The following is a 15,609-nucleotide window of genomic DNA, read 5'->3' as shown; positions in this document are numbered from 1 at the left end:
ACAATCCAGGGAGAAGCAATGCTAACCCTTTACAAGCGATATTTCCTGGATCTGTGCCCTGCCGGTGACAGACTGAGACCGCAGGAGTGGCAGCTGCACAACCTGCTCCAAGCAGCCACAATACTCACAGCTTGACGGTCTGCTGGATGAGCTTCATCCAGGTGTTGCGGTCATCACGAGAGGCGGTGTGCACCTCATACATTTCTGGTGGGGCAGCACTGATGAGGAACATGCCTTTCTCCTGGTTGGCGATATCTCGGACAATCAGGTTTTGGAGTGAGATCACAGCGGGCTTGTCCTGAGCCAGGGAAACAAATTTAGATGAAAATCTCCTTTGCCACCCTCTGACCCTCATGGGGGCTGGGTTGGCAGTCTAAAGACAAGAGGGCAAGGTCTTGTTCTCTGCTGCTCCGGAGAGCAACGCCAGGGCCACTTTCCCCCTCCACTTCCCTGTCTCTGCTGGGATCTTTCCCAAACCAGCTTTGCCATGATGTCTTTGGAAGGACTGCAGCAAAGTTGGGGGGGGGGCACCCCGGATAGGAAATTCTGGACCAGTCCCACCCATAATGCTGCCATTTTCCCTGCCTCCACAGCAGCCATTTCCTCCCACAGCCAACAGAGGGGTTTGGGTGTTTTTTTTTTAAAGTCAGCAATAGACAATTGTTGGAGAATTATGACGTTAAAACCATCTATCTGCCAGGTTCTCTGTTTTTTTGTGTTTTTTTTACACGTAAGTCTCTAGCCCTTTTCGCTGCAGAGATAGGCCTTCCCACATTACCTCCACAAAGAAAGGTACTAAATATTTCCTTAAAAAAAAAAATGAAAATTGGCAATTCGGAGAACCTGACAGATTGTTACAATGTTATAATGCTATAACAATAGGTCAATTACCAATTTATAGAAAACCTGAACCCACCCACTCCCCAGTCAGCATTGCCCTAGTCTAGATGTCCTGCCCTCGACAAGGGGTTGGACCAGGTGGACTATAAGGCCCCCTCCAACTCGATGAGGTAGTGACCTGGGAAGCAGTCAGACCATCAGGTAGATGAGTGGCTGTGGCTTGGACTGAGGAACTAGGTCAGAAAATTAGAATATTTAGAAATGGGAGACTCGCAAAGACTTGATTTATTTATTTGATTTATTCTCCACAATGGTGCTCCAAAGCAGCTTATATCGTTCTCCTTGCCAACATATCCTCACAACAACCCTGAACGGTAGGTTAGGTTGAGAGTGTATGACTGGATCAAAGTCACCCAGTGAGCTTCCACCCCAGAGTGATTTTACCCTGGGTCTCCCCTGCTTTGAAACTCTGACAACTATACTACACAAGCTTTTAGGGGCTGGGTGCTGCTGCTGAATAGTAGCAAGCAGTCGGGCCTGGGTGACGCATGCAAGTCATGTGATATCAATCAAGTCACCATGGGGTTGCTTCTAGGCCTGGCCCCAATGAGTCTTCCCTCAAAGGCCAAAGAAGTCCTGCAAAGTACCCTGCCCCCTCTCCCTGCCTTTTACTGATAGAAATCAAGGCTGGACTACTGTTTGAACTGTTATGGTTGCCTAGCAATAGCTATTGAGGGAATCTGCTTAAAAGTATGTACTCCTTTTATTATTTTAAGTTTTTAACCCCTCATTTTTTTTTTAAGATTTCAGATTTTTCTGCAAACCTGGGCATTTTTTAGGTGTGTAGGAAGATCTGTGTTGTCCATTCATGGCTCCAGTCTCCAGGTTTAAGTATCCAAATCCACTTGGCTATTAGTACATAAGATGGGACCAGGTAGAACCTTATTGCCTTGTGTCATTTGATCTCTGCTAAGCTGATGGGTATAATAACACCTTCTGACTGTTCACAATGACAGAGCTCAAATATAATATATTAGCAGGCCAATGGGTCCCTCTTCTTGCTATTTCGATGGCAGTGGATAGAGCCAGGTGCCTCATTGCCACTGCAAGAGCAATTGGCTTTATGTCCCTGCTACATGACATCAGCTCAGAGTCACAGCAAGCCAAAAGCCACTCACCAGAGTGGGGAAGGTGTATTTCTGATCCTTCTCCTGCAGGAAGATGAGAACATCAGTCATCAGGAGAACCAGGACATCTGAAAGGGAAAGGGTGTCATGTCTGAGCCCCATCCATGCCAATTTTGATTCTGTTCTGCTGAACACAATGTATCTTGCTATAGCTCAATATCACTTTGCTAGTGTCATAACTATTCCTTTCTCAGGCTTTCACAGGTGTTTATCTGTTGGACTGTAACAGCTTCCAGTATTTATGACCTTGTGCTCATTCCCAGACAGTGCTGTGTCTTGCTTCCTAGTAACTCAACGTGATATCACAAACATGGGAAACGTTCTCACACCAAGAGAGCGCCAAAGTATTATTTACGGTTGGGAGGGGGGAGAAAGGAGTAAACTAGAATGTTAAAAGAGAAGTTTCTCTCACATGATGTTATTCCTATCAACTTCTACTCATACTGCTTAGATGGCTACCTTGCTTCTAAGTAGTCCTATGGACCTGTATATGGAAATGATCTGATTTCTGAATAAAAGCCATTTGACCCAGCACTTGTGTCTTGCTGCAATGGTCCAGAGACCTCTCTGCTGTATCCTGTCATCCACAGCCTGACAGAGGGGAGACAGGGTGCCAATGAAAGGTAAGGAATGGTGATTTTTGAAAGGCAGTTACTCTCAGGCATTTAAGAAGTGAGATAAAATGAACCAGGAGGCCTCAAAAGAAGGGGCATTGTTAGTTCAGTCTGGTTCCAGAATTTGTTCACTGTCAGAATTTGGCATTCTGGAGATCTCAAGCTTTCACTTTTCTTTAACAGCATGTTTCTAGACCTCACTCCTCAGGGTTGCAAAGACAGACTGTGAAATCCCAGTAAGTACATAGGGTTTCAGTGCCTTTCAAAACTCTGCGTCTCTACAACTGAACTGAAAGCAGCTCAGCAGCTGTGCACTTGGGGGATTAGAGAAATCTCCCAATGTTGCTGCCTGCCTGGGACTATAAAAACAGGAAGAGCGTATGCATCCAGCACCCACAATATGTGGACTTGTGAACTGGCTGTGTGTAGCTGGGCAAGTCATAAATGTTGGTTGGGCAGGCTGGGCTACTAAAAGCAGAGTCGTAGAGTCTGCTGTGCTAATATACTTGTTCTGGGAGAATCTCAAGTAGCAAAGCTGGGAAGGGCTCTCAGGAACCAATTCCTGTTTGGAGCAGTCTGTACAGGGGTAGGCAGACTAGTGGTTTGATCCATCATAAGGCAATGTTATATGTTCATAATGCACTAAAGAGGGGCTGTGGGTGCTAGGGCATAAGCTCTGCATGGAGAAGGCTCTAGGTTCAATATACAGTTAGAAGGATCTTAGCAGTGCTGGAAAAGGGCTGTCAAGCCCTGGATAACTGCTGTCAGTCAGCGTTGAGGGGTTCCAGACTTCACCCTTTGGTCTGCCCAGCCCATAGTGGCTTGTGGGGGGCCATGGGCTTCAGAATTAAGAGGGGAGAAGATTCAGGGGCATCTTCTTGCTCCTCTCTCTGGCCTTCTCTTTTGCTTACAGAGTTGAGAAACAGATCCTCTCCTCCTCCTTAGCCTGCTTCCCAGTCCCATTTGAGGGCAGCTTGGCAAGCCACGCATGATCCTTGCTGCCCATGACATCTCAAGAGAGGTCAGGAGTGGCTTCACCATGGCCACATACTGCCTTTTCTGCCCTCCCTGCCCTCCCAGCCACCCCAGGATGCTGCAGCTGAGCAGTTCAAGTGGTTGTAGCTTTTAAAGGGAAGTGGTTTCATGTCCTGCAGGTCCCTCCCCCAAATAAGCCCAGGGATTCTCCCACTCCCAGACAATTGTATGATCAGAACCAGAGTCACCCTTTTGTATACAATTTTGCCATCAGAGGGCTGCAAAGCACTGTGCTGACACATTGGGCTACACCTACCTTTGAATCGCCCAGCGGCAGTTTTCCAGAGCATGGAGCCATCGTGTACCAGCTTGCGTCGCTGCAGCTCCTCGCTGCAGAAAGAGCCCCGCTCCCAGGGCAGGACGGCCTTGGCACGCCCATCCACTCGCAAGTAGATCTCCTGCAGCCGAGCATTCTTCTCATAATCATGCACCTCTTGGTCGATCGTGGAAAGTAATTCTTTGACCTGTGCCAAGGCTGTGCTCAGATCCCGCTGATCCACTTCGTTACCTGCGGAGGTCGGAAGCCCAAGTCCACAAACTTGGATCCACCAGAACAGGCATGTTTCCTCCTGATGGATCTACCATCTTCAATCCCATTTATCCACCCTACTGAGGAGACTTGGCTCCTAGATCCAGAAGTTAACCAACAAGAGGCCCCAACTGCTTTCCATGCACCATGCTTCTCTTTGTTGAAAGCCTACCCCAGTCATTCATACCTTTAGAGTTTTGCAGGATTCGGTCAATAAGTCCAGGGTATTTTGTGATGCGCTGGGTGACCAGAAGGATGCACTCTTGCACACCATGACGCCGTAACACCGACAACCGTGTCAGCCTCTGGGGAGACAGGCAAAAGGTTTAGGCTCTAGAACAGGCTGGCTACATGTCAGTTTTCCGCCCGATGGTTTCCAAAGACAGGGCTTCAACTACTCCTTTGGCACAACATAGTAGGAGCCCAGGACCCATACCCGCACTGTTGGACAGCTGTAGTCACCAGCCTGGGGACTCCTGCCACGCTCCATTTTTTCTTTTGATTTCCACAGCTCAATGATCCATGGAGGCTGATGAGTTTTAATGGCACGGAATTGGGGAATGGAGGGAAGAAACTCCTTACTCGAATGAACTGCTGGAATCTCTTGTCCCGGGTGAAGAGCTCTTTGTAAGCCTTCACTGCCTTGCTGTGGCGGCTGCAGAACTCTGAGTACGCTTTCTTCATCTGCTCAGCACTGGGGCCTGAAAACTGAAAAGCAGGAGGTACGGGTGTGAGGTCATACCTTGCTGCCGGGGGTGAGGAGCTATGCAAATTCACACCCTAATACCCAAGACCTGCTGCCCTCCCCTCACCTACTTGTCCATCCTTGCCCCTCCATGCCGACCTATGACTAGAGATTCTAGTGGTGATTTGAAACTGGCAGGCCAGACTAAACCTGATGTGGGCAGCCACGTCTCTATGTGGCTGCCCTGTTCACGTACAAAAGCAAACATGTGCCTCGCTCTCTCTCTCTCCTGCTTTCTGTGTATAGAGTGTGTGGGAGATGGGAGTTAAAGGCTCACCCCTCCCCTGCTATACCTCATTGTGCTCTGTTGCTTCAAGCACTTTTCCCTCTAGCCCACTTCACTTCAGGGCACGGAAGAAAAATACTTCCAACAATAAAACACAGTGAAGTGGCAGTACAGGGGGGAGGCTTTTACTCCCTTTGCAAACACACACACACACACGCAAGCATTGGTGAAGTCACATGAGCGAGCATGAAGGGATTTGCTGGTGCCAGGCTCTCATGGCCCTTTCTTTTAGGCCCAGAGGGTAATGCCGACTGCCAGTTTGGGGTCAGGGTGAGGATCCTGGAGGGTTTTTTGCCTTCCTCTGGACATAGAGCAAGGGTCACTGGGGGAGGGCAGAAGTAGCTGTGAATTTCCTGCACTGTGCAGTGGGATTGACTAGATGACCCTTACGATCCCCCTTCTAGCTCTACGTTTCTATGATGAAATATACAGAGTTGTGAAGTTTGGCCCACTTGGCTCACCATGTTAAGCTTGGCCCTCAGTTCTCTTTACTTGTCTCTCTTCTCTTAAACGACAGCCTTTGGCTTCCCCGCTCGGTCCTCACACCCTGCTAAATTGATGCCTAACTACATGCACAAGCATTTCCTCACATTCACTCCCTTCATACCTGTGTCTCAATCCCATCCTCTACTCTCTTTCTATTGCCAAGCTGCAAACTGAGTGCTTCTTGAAGCACAGAAAGGGCTTGTTTGACTTCTGAACCTAAGAAGCTGCCTAATGCCAAAGCACAGCATTAGTCCAATTAGCTCAGTACTGCCTACTCAGAATGGCAGGGCCTCTGGAAGAAAAGTCTTTCCTAAAACCTGAATGCCTATAGCTGAGCATGCCAGGAACCTTCTGCTTTCCCCCCTCTCAGGCCTCTGGCTGGCAAGTGTAGCTCCTACGATGTAGTGACCCTGCTTGGGGGTTCAGACTGCCTGAGTGCCCACTTGCTTGCCACCCATTCAACCTCTACATTTTCAAGTTGTTCCATTACACAAGCCTCCAATATTCTCTGTCCAGACTACTGGACCACCTAGCTTAGTAAGCGTCTTCTCTGATAGGCAGCAGAGGGGTCTTTCCCAACACCTGTTACTTGAGATCCTATGAGATATCAGGAACTGAACCTGGGTGCAAAAGATGAGCTGTGGAATTCCCTAAGTAATGATATGAAACTGCCTTATACCAAGTGAGACTATTAACTTGTTAAGACTTCCTGAGTCTCAACCTTCCTTCCGGTTCTTCCCCGGCTCCCATCTAGGCCTTGTTTCTGCCTGGACTTAACATTCTTTCATATGCCTGGTTGGACAGCACTATAGGCCTACGGTGTCTGAAGGACCACCTGCTCCCATCTGAACCTCCCCATTCTCTGAGATCATCTTCAGAGGGTCTGTTCTGTGTGCTTCTGCTTCCTGAAGTTAGGCGAGTAGTAATGTCGGAAAAGGCACTTCCGGCAGTGGGAATCCCAATTGTGGCTTCCCATTAGACAATCTCCTGCTGCCAATCTGATTGGTATCCAGGCGACAAGTTAAAAGTTCTTTCATTATTTCCAGTTTTTAATGCCTGTCTCTGTTATTCACTATCCAACTACTGCTGTTTTAATTGTACAGATGTTAATGGCAGTCACTGATTTTCTCGCTATTTGATCAGTTTGACCAGAGTGATTTTTATGCTTCATTTGTCATTACCTACCATGAAAGTTTAAAAGTAAGGCTGGACTCAAATATTTTAACTGAGTAAATAATGAACAAGTAACCGAGCCCTTGGCTTGGCTAGACAAATGGTGGTGGCAATGGTGGTTCACCTGCTGCACAAGGATGTCTCCTAGTCGGTTGATAACAAAGTTCTTGTTGCTGTTGGTGGCCAACGACTCCTTGCGGCGCTCTAGGAGCTGCATGAGGAAGCGGTCATGGATCTCGCTGAGTTCATCCACACAGGGAAACATGTTCTGCACCGTGGTTGGGTCTATCTGGAGGTCTTCCAACATACCCTTCCGGAAGAGGTTGGTCATGATCCTCAGCGTCTGCACGTGGTGAAGCTCTGTCTGAATTAACTCTGAAGGAGGAAGGAGTGGAAAGAAGAAGGAAACTGAGATTTACCTCCTACAGAACCTGCTTGGAATTGAGGAAACTGAGGCCACTTCAAAAGGGAGAAAGGGAAACTATTGGGACTGTTCTACATTTGATGTTGGCTGTTCACTGTGCTTGGTTATGTATGCATTAGTTTCATTGTATGATATATATGATTTGTCCCAAAGATCCACTTTATAAGGTTTTAAACCCAAAATGCATGCTGTGGAGGGGGTAAAGAACATGTGGGCACCTCCAACCTGTATCACTCTGGTAACATGTAGCTCAAAAAATATGTGCCCAAGCTGCACTAACACTTCTGTGCTCCCCTCTGCATGCAATCAGCAGCCAATGAAGTGGAGCAGAAGTGAGTGGGGAAATACTATTGCAATGCTTTCAAATCATGTGGTTTTTCAACTTCATGTTGCCAGGGAGACTCACGTTGCCATTGCCCTATAATTTGTGATTTGGCCTTAGTTCATTGTGAGAGTTCAATAGTTTTGGGGAGGTAGGTGGGAGAGGGGGTCTTGAACACAATTGCTCACCATAGATGACATCTTGCCGTTTCATAACCTCCTTCTTGTGCTGCTGCAAGAAGTTATTGTCCACTGCCAGGCTCCAGGAATCGGCCTCAAAGTCCTTCTCGCCTGTCTCAAATTCACTCATCAGCTGGTTGTAGATGACTTCGGCTCCTGGATCAAGAGGGAGAAAAATTAAGGTGGTGAAGAAGAGCACAGAAGGACAAAAGCCAAACAAAACTTGTTTGTGTGTGTGGAAAACTGATCTACATCAGTCCCTATGGCAAAGGTGCATTAGGAGCCATCAATATACAACACAATCACAAACAATCACTGGAGTCTTGATCTCTCAGACCTCCATATCTTAGGCTAAATCCATGACATATTGTCTCTGGCTTCCATTCCCTTCCTTTTAGTCCAGGAACCCAGCAAACCTTGATTAGTTAACAGTAATCTGCACACACGGCTGGTCCAACCAAAAAAACCAATCAGGCAAAACAGTCCACCTCCCCATCTAGTTTTTGCCATGCAATATTCGAGCAGCCTACTTTTGCTTTTAATGGGAAACATATAATGGGGTGTGCGCGCACATACATGCGCAAGAAGAATTACTGGCATGAGATTTCATTTAAGCCACAACCTCCCTTCCCTATCTCACCTTCATCAATGAGTGATTCTACTGAGAGTGTTCGATTGCGCATGTTAAGGGAATCAGTGGACTGGGACAGGATTCTCCTGATGCCCAAAGGAGACTCATCGTTGAAAGTCCTGGGTGAGAAGAAAAATTGACCATATGAATCTATGAAAGTGACCTTCTGCTGACCAGACCGTTAAGTCTATCTGACTCATTTATCACTAGCAGATGGTCTCAGGCATCTCAGGTTGAGAGAGGACCTTCTTAACAGCAGCTGCCTGAGATGCTTTAACAAAAAAGGCCAAGGACTGCACACGGGATCCTAGGAGCAATATCATCATCATCATCAATCAGACTGGTATTGCATCTTTCTGCTATGGAGAGTTATACAGAAATCGTTTTCCCCCATACAACCACCCTGTGAGGTAGGTCAGTCTGTGAAAGTTTGTGCCTGGTGAGCTTTATGGGCATGCAAAGATCTGAATCCAGATCTCCTTACATTACACAGTGAAACCAGAGCTATGCTCGTAACGTGTATATGCTCAGACAACAACAGATATTGACTGAGTACACCCATTACATGTTATTGAAATTCTACTCTCCTTATATTTTTAACTCTGCAATAGCTTTCCCTTGTAGTGGAAAAAACTAAGAGGTGTACCCTCTTTATGGGTTCATTAGAAAAATAGAACTGTCCTTCCGTCTGTCCTCAGCAGTTCAAAGTGAGCCTCACCACTGTGTGGAACAGCAGGCTGTGCACTGATCAGAGCTTTAGTATTCATGAGCACGCACTGACATGCTGTGCTCTAGAAGAGAGATGCATCTAACCATCCACTTAACTTCCAGAACTGAGGGGAAGGAGCTGAATCCTGAAAGATGATAATGCAAACAAATAATGCTAACAAAATTTGAATACGGCTTCTCCAAAAGTCAAAAATAAACACTGCAATTTGCCAGGGACAAGTTCCAGAAAACAGAGCCTGCTGGAGTATGTATCCTGGGGTAAATAGGGCCAGCTGGAATATGCATCTCTGTTCCAAGTCTGACACTACACCATGGCTCTCGTTTACAAAAGAGAGTCCATGTTTTGAGAGAGTCCCAAACAAGGCTGTTCTTCCTCCCATCTCTTTATCATTCTGTTAACTTACCCTGCAATATTGGTGGTGGAGACGCTTTTGGAAAGGGACAAAGTGGGGCGGCCTCGGCGGGATCCCAGCAGGGTCTGACGGAAGCTTTCTGAGGGGTAAATGGCAGAACTGGGGCGCTCCCTAATGGTTGCTGAAGATTTAAAAACAATGAGACCACAAGAGCTGCAATAAGGATGGCAAAACAGACTTTCATCCTTCTGCGCAATATTTGTGAACCCCAAGCAGTAAAAAAAAATCTGGTTTTTAACCAAGAGAAAAGCTGGAGTTCAAGACTCTCTGGAAGCCACATAAGAACCTTGCTAGATGAAGTCATAAATCCATCTAATCTAGCATCCTGTTTCTTGCACTGGCAAACCAAACACTTACCAGCAAGCAATGCATACAAATGAAAGCCCCCGCCCCCTAAGTTCGCCCCAGTACGTGGAATTCAGAGATACACTGCCTTTGAACATAGAGGCTCTGAACAGTGGCTAATAGCTACTGGTAGACTCATCTGCTTTTAGGAATTTCTCTTGTCATCTAAGTCAATAGCTGTAAGCACAGCTTGTGGTAGCAAATTCCATCAATTATGAGTAAAGTACTTTCACATCCCCTCTCCAAACATAAAAACCTTCCCCCAAGCCTCAGAAACATGATTAGGGAAGAGAGGCAATCTGCATACACTCAGAAGATCCTGTTACTGCACACATTTCCAGATCTCAAGAAAACAGTGTCTGGGGCTGAGCTTTAGCATGGGGCGACTCAGACTGACAGGGAAACTACACAAGGCACCTGGGCACATGTTCTTCACGTGTCAGGTCCCAGAAGGTGTAGTATGACAAAGAACACTCAGTGTGATTCTCTGCTTGGGAGAAGAGCCATGGGAAGGATTCTCTCTCTTTCAAAAAGCCACACAAGCTCAGGTTTTCCTCTGGGAGCTTGGTGGGCGGTGGGGGGGGGGGGAGATAACAAGAGACAGGAAATCCAAGGTGGCTTTTTGGAAGAGAGAGAGAGAATCCACAATGCGATTCTCCACCAGGGAGAAGAGACATGGGAGGGATTTGTTGCTTTTGGAGGAGGGGGAGAAAGAGGTAGGGGGGGGGGAATATCTCTCTGCTTGTTCCAAAATAGTAGAGTCCAGTAGCACCTTTAAGACTAATCCACTTGAAAGCTTATGCTACAATAAAGTTGGTTAGTCTTAAAGGTGCTACTGGACTCTTTACTATTTTGCAACTACAGTCGAACACAGCTAACTCCTCTGGATCTGCTTGCTCCAAGGCAACCTGGCCCGCTGCTGCTGCTCCCAGGGCAGAGGAAAGAGTCTTGCTGGCTTGGGGTTTAAAAGGAAGCAGAAAGGGAGGGGAGGGGAGGGGAGTGAAAAACCAAGTAAACAAGGCCCAGAGACAGTGAAGCAGAGAATCAGCCACTTCCCGGGGGAAGCAGGGGAGGGAAAAGGGACTGGCAATGGGCAATGGAGACTCCTCCCCTGGCTAGCTGTGGATGCTCCTTCTCCTTCTCCTCCTCTTGGGTGCAAAGGAGACACGGTGCATCAGGGAGAGGAGCTGGCTCTGCGGGCCGCATCCTGTGCACACTTGAGGGAATCCCTCCACCGCTCTTCTCCCCAGCAAAGAATCGCATCGAGCTGCTGTCCTTTGTAATACTACACTTTCCAGGTACACTTGCATGCCCCGACATGTTAGAGAACACGTGCCCAGCGTCTTGTGTAGTTTGGCCCTGAGTTTTGTCCTCGTAGCCAGGAAGTGGATCTAAAACTATCATCTCCACGTGCTTCTTGTTGCCTTTGCCTCAACACCGCTGCCTCTGTTAACGAAGTCGATTGCATTCACAGAGGAAAACGGTTCCCTGCAGCTGGCTCCTGCTGCCCTTCTCTCTGGAATCACTTTAACCCACACGGGATACCGCTCCACTCACTTTTGTTCCTCAGGGACACCGACTGCAGTGCTGTATTGTTCTTGAGCAAAGCTGCCTTTTGCTGCTGCAAGGCAAGGGGCGGGGGAGACAAAAGCAATCAGCTGGGTTATTTCCAGTAAGCTCAACACAGGCGGGGAAAGGGTTTGACGGCTCGGAAGCATCTTCAGGCTGCTTTCCAACTGGTTCCTTTAGAACAAGGATGGCAGTACCAGGGAAAGAGGAGGGCCACGGCCACAGTGGGACTTCCACTTGACCAAGAGCTGTGGAATGCCCACATCTCACCCACACTGTGAATCCACAGGCTATGCACGCTCTCTCCCCATCTTGTCCATCAGCGGAAGAGCACCTTCTTTGCATGCAGAAGGCCCCAGGCTCAACCTTGGCATTTTCGTTCTAATAAGATTTGTTTGTTGGTTGGTTGGTTTAAAATTTCTATTCCGCCCTCCCCGCGAGTGGGCTCAGGGCGGATAACAACTTATTAAAATACAATAAAAATTCATCTGCATTAAAACATCATTAAAACAGCAGTGTATTAATACACACATAATACACATTGAAGGTGGAAAGCCTTCACAGGGAGGGTTAAGATTTTATACACCCCTTTTTTCAGGCCAGCAGAGGCCCAGCCTCAGCCATATGCCTGGCAGAACGACTCTGTTTTGCAGGCCTGGTGGAAGGATAGTAAGTCCTGCCGGGCCCTGATCTCAGCAGACAGAGTGTTCCACCAGGTGGGAGCCAGGACCGAAAAGGCCCTGGCTCTAGTCAAGGCTCGGCGGGCCTCCTTGGGGCCAGGGACCACCAACAGTTGTTTGTCCCCTGATTGGAGTGTCCTCCAGGGAATATATGGGGAAAGACAGTCCCGTAGATATGCTTGTCCCAGTCCGCACAGGGCCTTATAAGTCAATACCAGAACCTTGAATCTGATCCAGTACTCCGATGGCAAACAATGCAGCTCACGTAAGATCGGTGTTATACGTGCCTTATTTCGCACTCTCATAATAACACGCGCCACTGTATTTTGTACTAGCTGTAATCTCCGAGTCAGGCTTAAGGGCAGCCCCGCATAGAGCGAGTTACAGTAATCTAGCCTAGAGATGACAGTTGTTTGGATCACTGTAGTTAAGATCAGAAGTAACTGGAGTTGGGAAAGCCCTATCTCTGGATGAGGGCTGTCCTCAGTCTGAGTGGATAATAATGACCAAGATGGTTGTCTGGCTCAGTATCCAGAATATGGAATTGGTATTCCATTCCTGACACATCAGTTAAAAGGGTCTGGGAAAGATCCTTCTCTGTACGCGCCACTGGCAGTCTGGATCAGTAATACTGAGCTGAAGAGGAGGCTGTGCCTCAGTGTTAAAGCCCTTGTTTGCAGGCAGAAGGTCCCAGATTCAAACCCTGGCATCTTCCATTGAAAGTCTGGAGGGGAGGGAGAATGTATGTAACAAAGATCAGCTTGTATAAACTGAGTACAGGCACAGCTGCAGTTCAGATTGGGGCCACATGGAAAGGAAAGCAGGGGATTAACCCTTCAAACCATGGTTTGTTGCACTAATAGAAACTGGGCTACCCAGACTGTTATTAGTAGTTTTAAGGAATGCTAATTACAGCGTGGGAAGCCCAGTATCAGTTACTGAAAATGAGTGGGGCTTGATGGGTTAAACCCAATCTTCCTTTTCCACATGGCTTCAGTGCAAATTGGAGGCCAAACTGTGGCACAGAGAACTTTTTACTGACAAGAGTACGCTATATCTGTTTTAGCCCTTGGGTAACTGATATCGGGGAAAGATTTCTTTGTTTGTTTATGAAGTAACTTGATACAAGGTGGCTTCATACATCCAATGTCCACTGTATACTCTCTGAGGCAGGGACTGTCTGTCCTAAGCTTTGCTAAGCACCTGACATTAGAGAGACAAGGATTGTACATACTTTTCTGCTAGCCACATTCAGATGTTGCACCAAAGAGAGCCAGATCCTGTCATCTGAACATATTTTGCAAAAGCAGCAAAGTATCTTTTACAGGGGCATTCCTTTTGCAGAATTCATGCTGCTGCTTCAAATACACATGGGATTAGGATACATATTTGATTGTGTTTGTTACAGTAACTGTGAGAGTGGAACCACAAGTGACAAAAGGCACAGGTTGGACACTTGTCAGCTTCTCTCAAGTTTTGATGGGAAATGTAGGCATCCTGATCTTGCACCTTGGCTCTCTGACTGCTGTCCAATGGACTTTTTAACTGTCACTTGTCCAACATTCCGCCAAGCTGCCTACATTTCCCATCAAAACTTGAGGGAAGCTGACAAGTGTCTAACCTGTGTCAGGCGTCACTTGTGGTTCCGCTCTGACTCTTTGAAAAAGAAACACATTGAAACCAGGATACCTTGGATCCAGACGACCTGTGAACAAAGGATCAATCACAGCCGCTTATAGGACTTTCCATTTAAATCTTTATGAAATTATCAGTGGACTGTCTGGTACAACAAGGATAGAGTGTATATGGATCTTTGAAAATTATCATTCTATATGTATGATGGATTAAATAGCAACTTGATTCATGGATTAGTGCAATATGGATGCTTTGAATGTGTTATGAATATACCAGCACTTTGTTAAATAGTTATATGTGCAATATGTTGGAAACAAACCGTACAATTTGTATCGTGATCAGCATTTAAGCACTAGCGCTTTATTACTTGTAAAATACATAATCAATTTGATACTATACAAATACAAACGGTTTACTTAGCATATGGCTCTTTAAGAAGTTTATTCCTTGTTAGTACAAAGATGAAATACTGAATTATACTCGATCATTCAGAAGTCTTTGTTCATGATATATGAATATGCTACTGCATAATATTGACTATACATTATATTAAATACCAAATACTTGTTATAGAAATTGCATTTACTTTTGGTGTTGACTGTTACACTTAGTAGGATTTCGCACATTCTTTTTGCATTGTCAAACCACACGTGGCACTGAAGCTTCAGCCCCTAATGCAGGAATTCTCAGCCAGGCCCTTTAGATTTCTATCCCTACACATGTGGTTTTATTATTTTTAGATTATTGTATCCAGTTTTTCTCCCCAACAAGAATCCAAAGTGTACACTGTTCTCCCCTTCTCCATTTTATCTCTAAAACAAAACCCCTGTGAGGTGGCTTAGGCTGAGATAGGAAGACTGGCCCAAAGTCCCCCAGCATGCTTCTATGATTGAGAGCCAAACTACAAGAGACGTCCAACATGTGTTCTTCATGTGTCGGGTCCCACAAGGTTCCCTGGGAGAGGTAGTGTTACAAAGAACAGCAACTCAATAAAATTCTCTGCTAATGAATCTCTCTCTCTCTCTCTCTCTCTCTCTCAAAAAGCCACTCAGCTCGGGTTTTCCTCCAGGAGCTGGCAGGGGGGAATGTAACAGGAGACAGGAAAAAAGACGAGGCTTCTTTTGTGTGTGTGTGTGTGTGTGTGTGTGTGTGTGTGTGTGTGTGTGTGTGAGAGAGAGAGAGAGAGAGAGAGAGAGAGAGAGAGAGAGAGAGAGAGAGAGAAAATCCCTCCCACTGAGATTCTCACTTCATTGTGATTGTCTATCCTTCCTTCTCTCCTTCTCTCCTCCTTTCCATCTCCTCTCCCATTCCCTTTTCCTCTCGTGTTTTTTAATGTTAAGTTCATCACAGGACCAATGAATCGCTGGTTTGAAAGCAACAAGGGGAAGTTTATTCTTTTTGCAGAGACCCCATGCAAGTGAAATGGACTGACCTTCATCAATTTCACCTCCTAGCTAATAGGAGGCTGGTCAATTTCACCCCAGCTAGGAGGTGAAATGGACACAGGTCAGTCAATTTCACTTGCACAAGGCTCTCTGCAAAAAGAATAAAAAGGGACATTCCCCTTGATGCTTTCAAACCAGTGATTCATTGAGTGGCTGATCCTGCAAGACTACACTTCCCAGGGAACCTTGCAGGACCCAACATGCACCTGCACGTATCGTGTAGTTTTCCTTTGAGTGGACATTCAAACCTGGGTCTCCCAGTTCCTAGCCCAGCAACCAAACCTCTACATCATACTGTCTCTTGAGCTGTGGCCTTTTATTTAAAAGAATGAAAGTGGAGAT

At 46.6% G+C, this 15,609-nt stretch overlaps 1 protein-coding gene across 5 annotated transcripts in view; it reads right to left on the bottom strand.

The window, feature by feature from the left end:
• ARHGEF2 (Rho/Rac guanine nucleotide exchange factor 2) overlaps nucleotides 1–15,609 on the bottom strand; it is a 163,202-nt gene that overhangs the window by 11,157 nt on the left and 136,436 nt on the right. For all 5 annotated transcript variants that reach the window (XM_054991393.1, XM_054991420.1, XM_054991428.1 and 2 more), the window contains 10 exons: nucleotides 11,496–11,559; nucleotides 9,585–9,714; nucleotides 8,461–8,570; nucleotides 7,830–7,976; nucleotides 7,020–7,270; nucleotides 4,788–4,913; nucleotides 4,393–4,510; nucleotides 3,933–4,184; nucleotides 2,019–2,095; nucleotides 129–298 (listed from right to left, as the gene is read on the bottom strand). In XM_054991393.1, the coding sequence (XP_054847368.1) occupies nucleotides 129–298; nucleotides 2,019–2,095; nucleotides 3,933–4,184; nucleotides 4,393–4,510; nucleotides 4,788–4,913; nucleotides 7,020–7,270; nucleotides 7,830–7,976; nucleotides 8,461–8,570; nucleotides 9,585–9,714; nucleotides 11,496–11,559 (1,445 nt within the window). The remainder of the gene's footprint in view (nucleotides 1–128; nucleotides 299–2,018; nucleotides 2,096–3,932; nucleotides 4,185–4,392; nucleotides 4,511–4,787; nucleotides 4,914–7,019; nucleotides 7,271–7,829; nucleotides 7,977–8,460; nucleotides 8,571–9,584; nucleotides 9,715–11,495; nucleotides 11,560–15,609) is intronic.

The sequence above is a fragment of the Eublepharis macularius genome, chromosome 1 (genome assembly GCF_028583425.1).
Source record: "Eublepharis macularius isolate TG4126 chromosome 1, MPM_Emac_v1.0, whole genome shotgun sequence".
Taxonomy (NCBI): Eukaryota; Metazoa; Chordata; class Lepidosauria; order Squamata; family Eublepharidae; genus Eublepharis; species Eublepharis macularius.
This window is presented reverse-complemented; position numbering and strand designations above follow the sequence as displayed.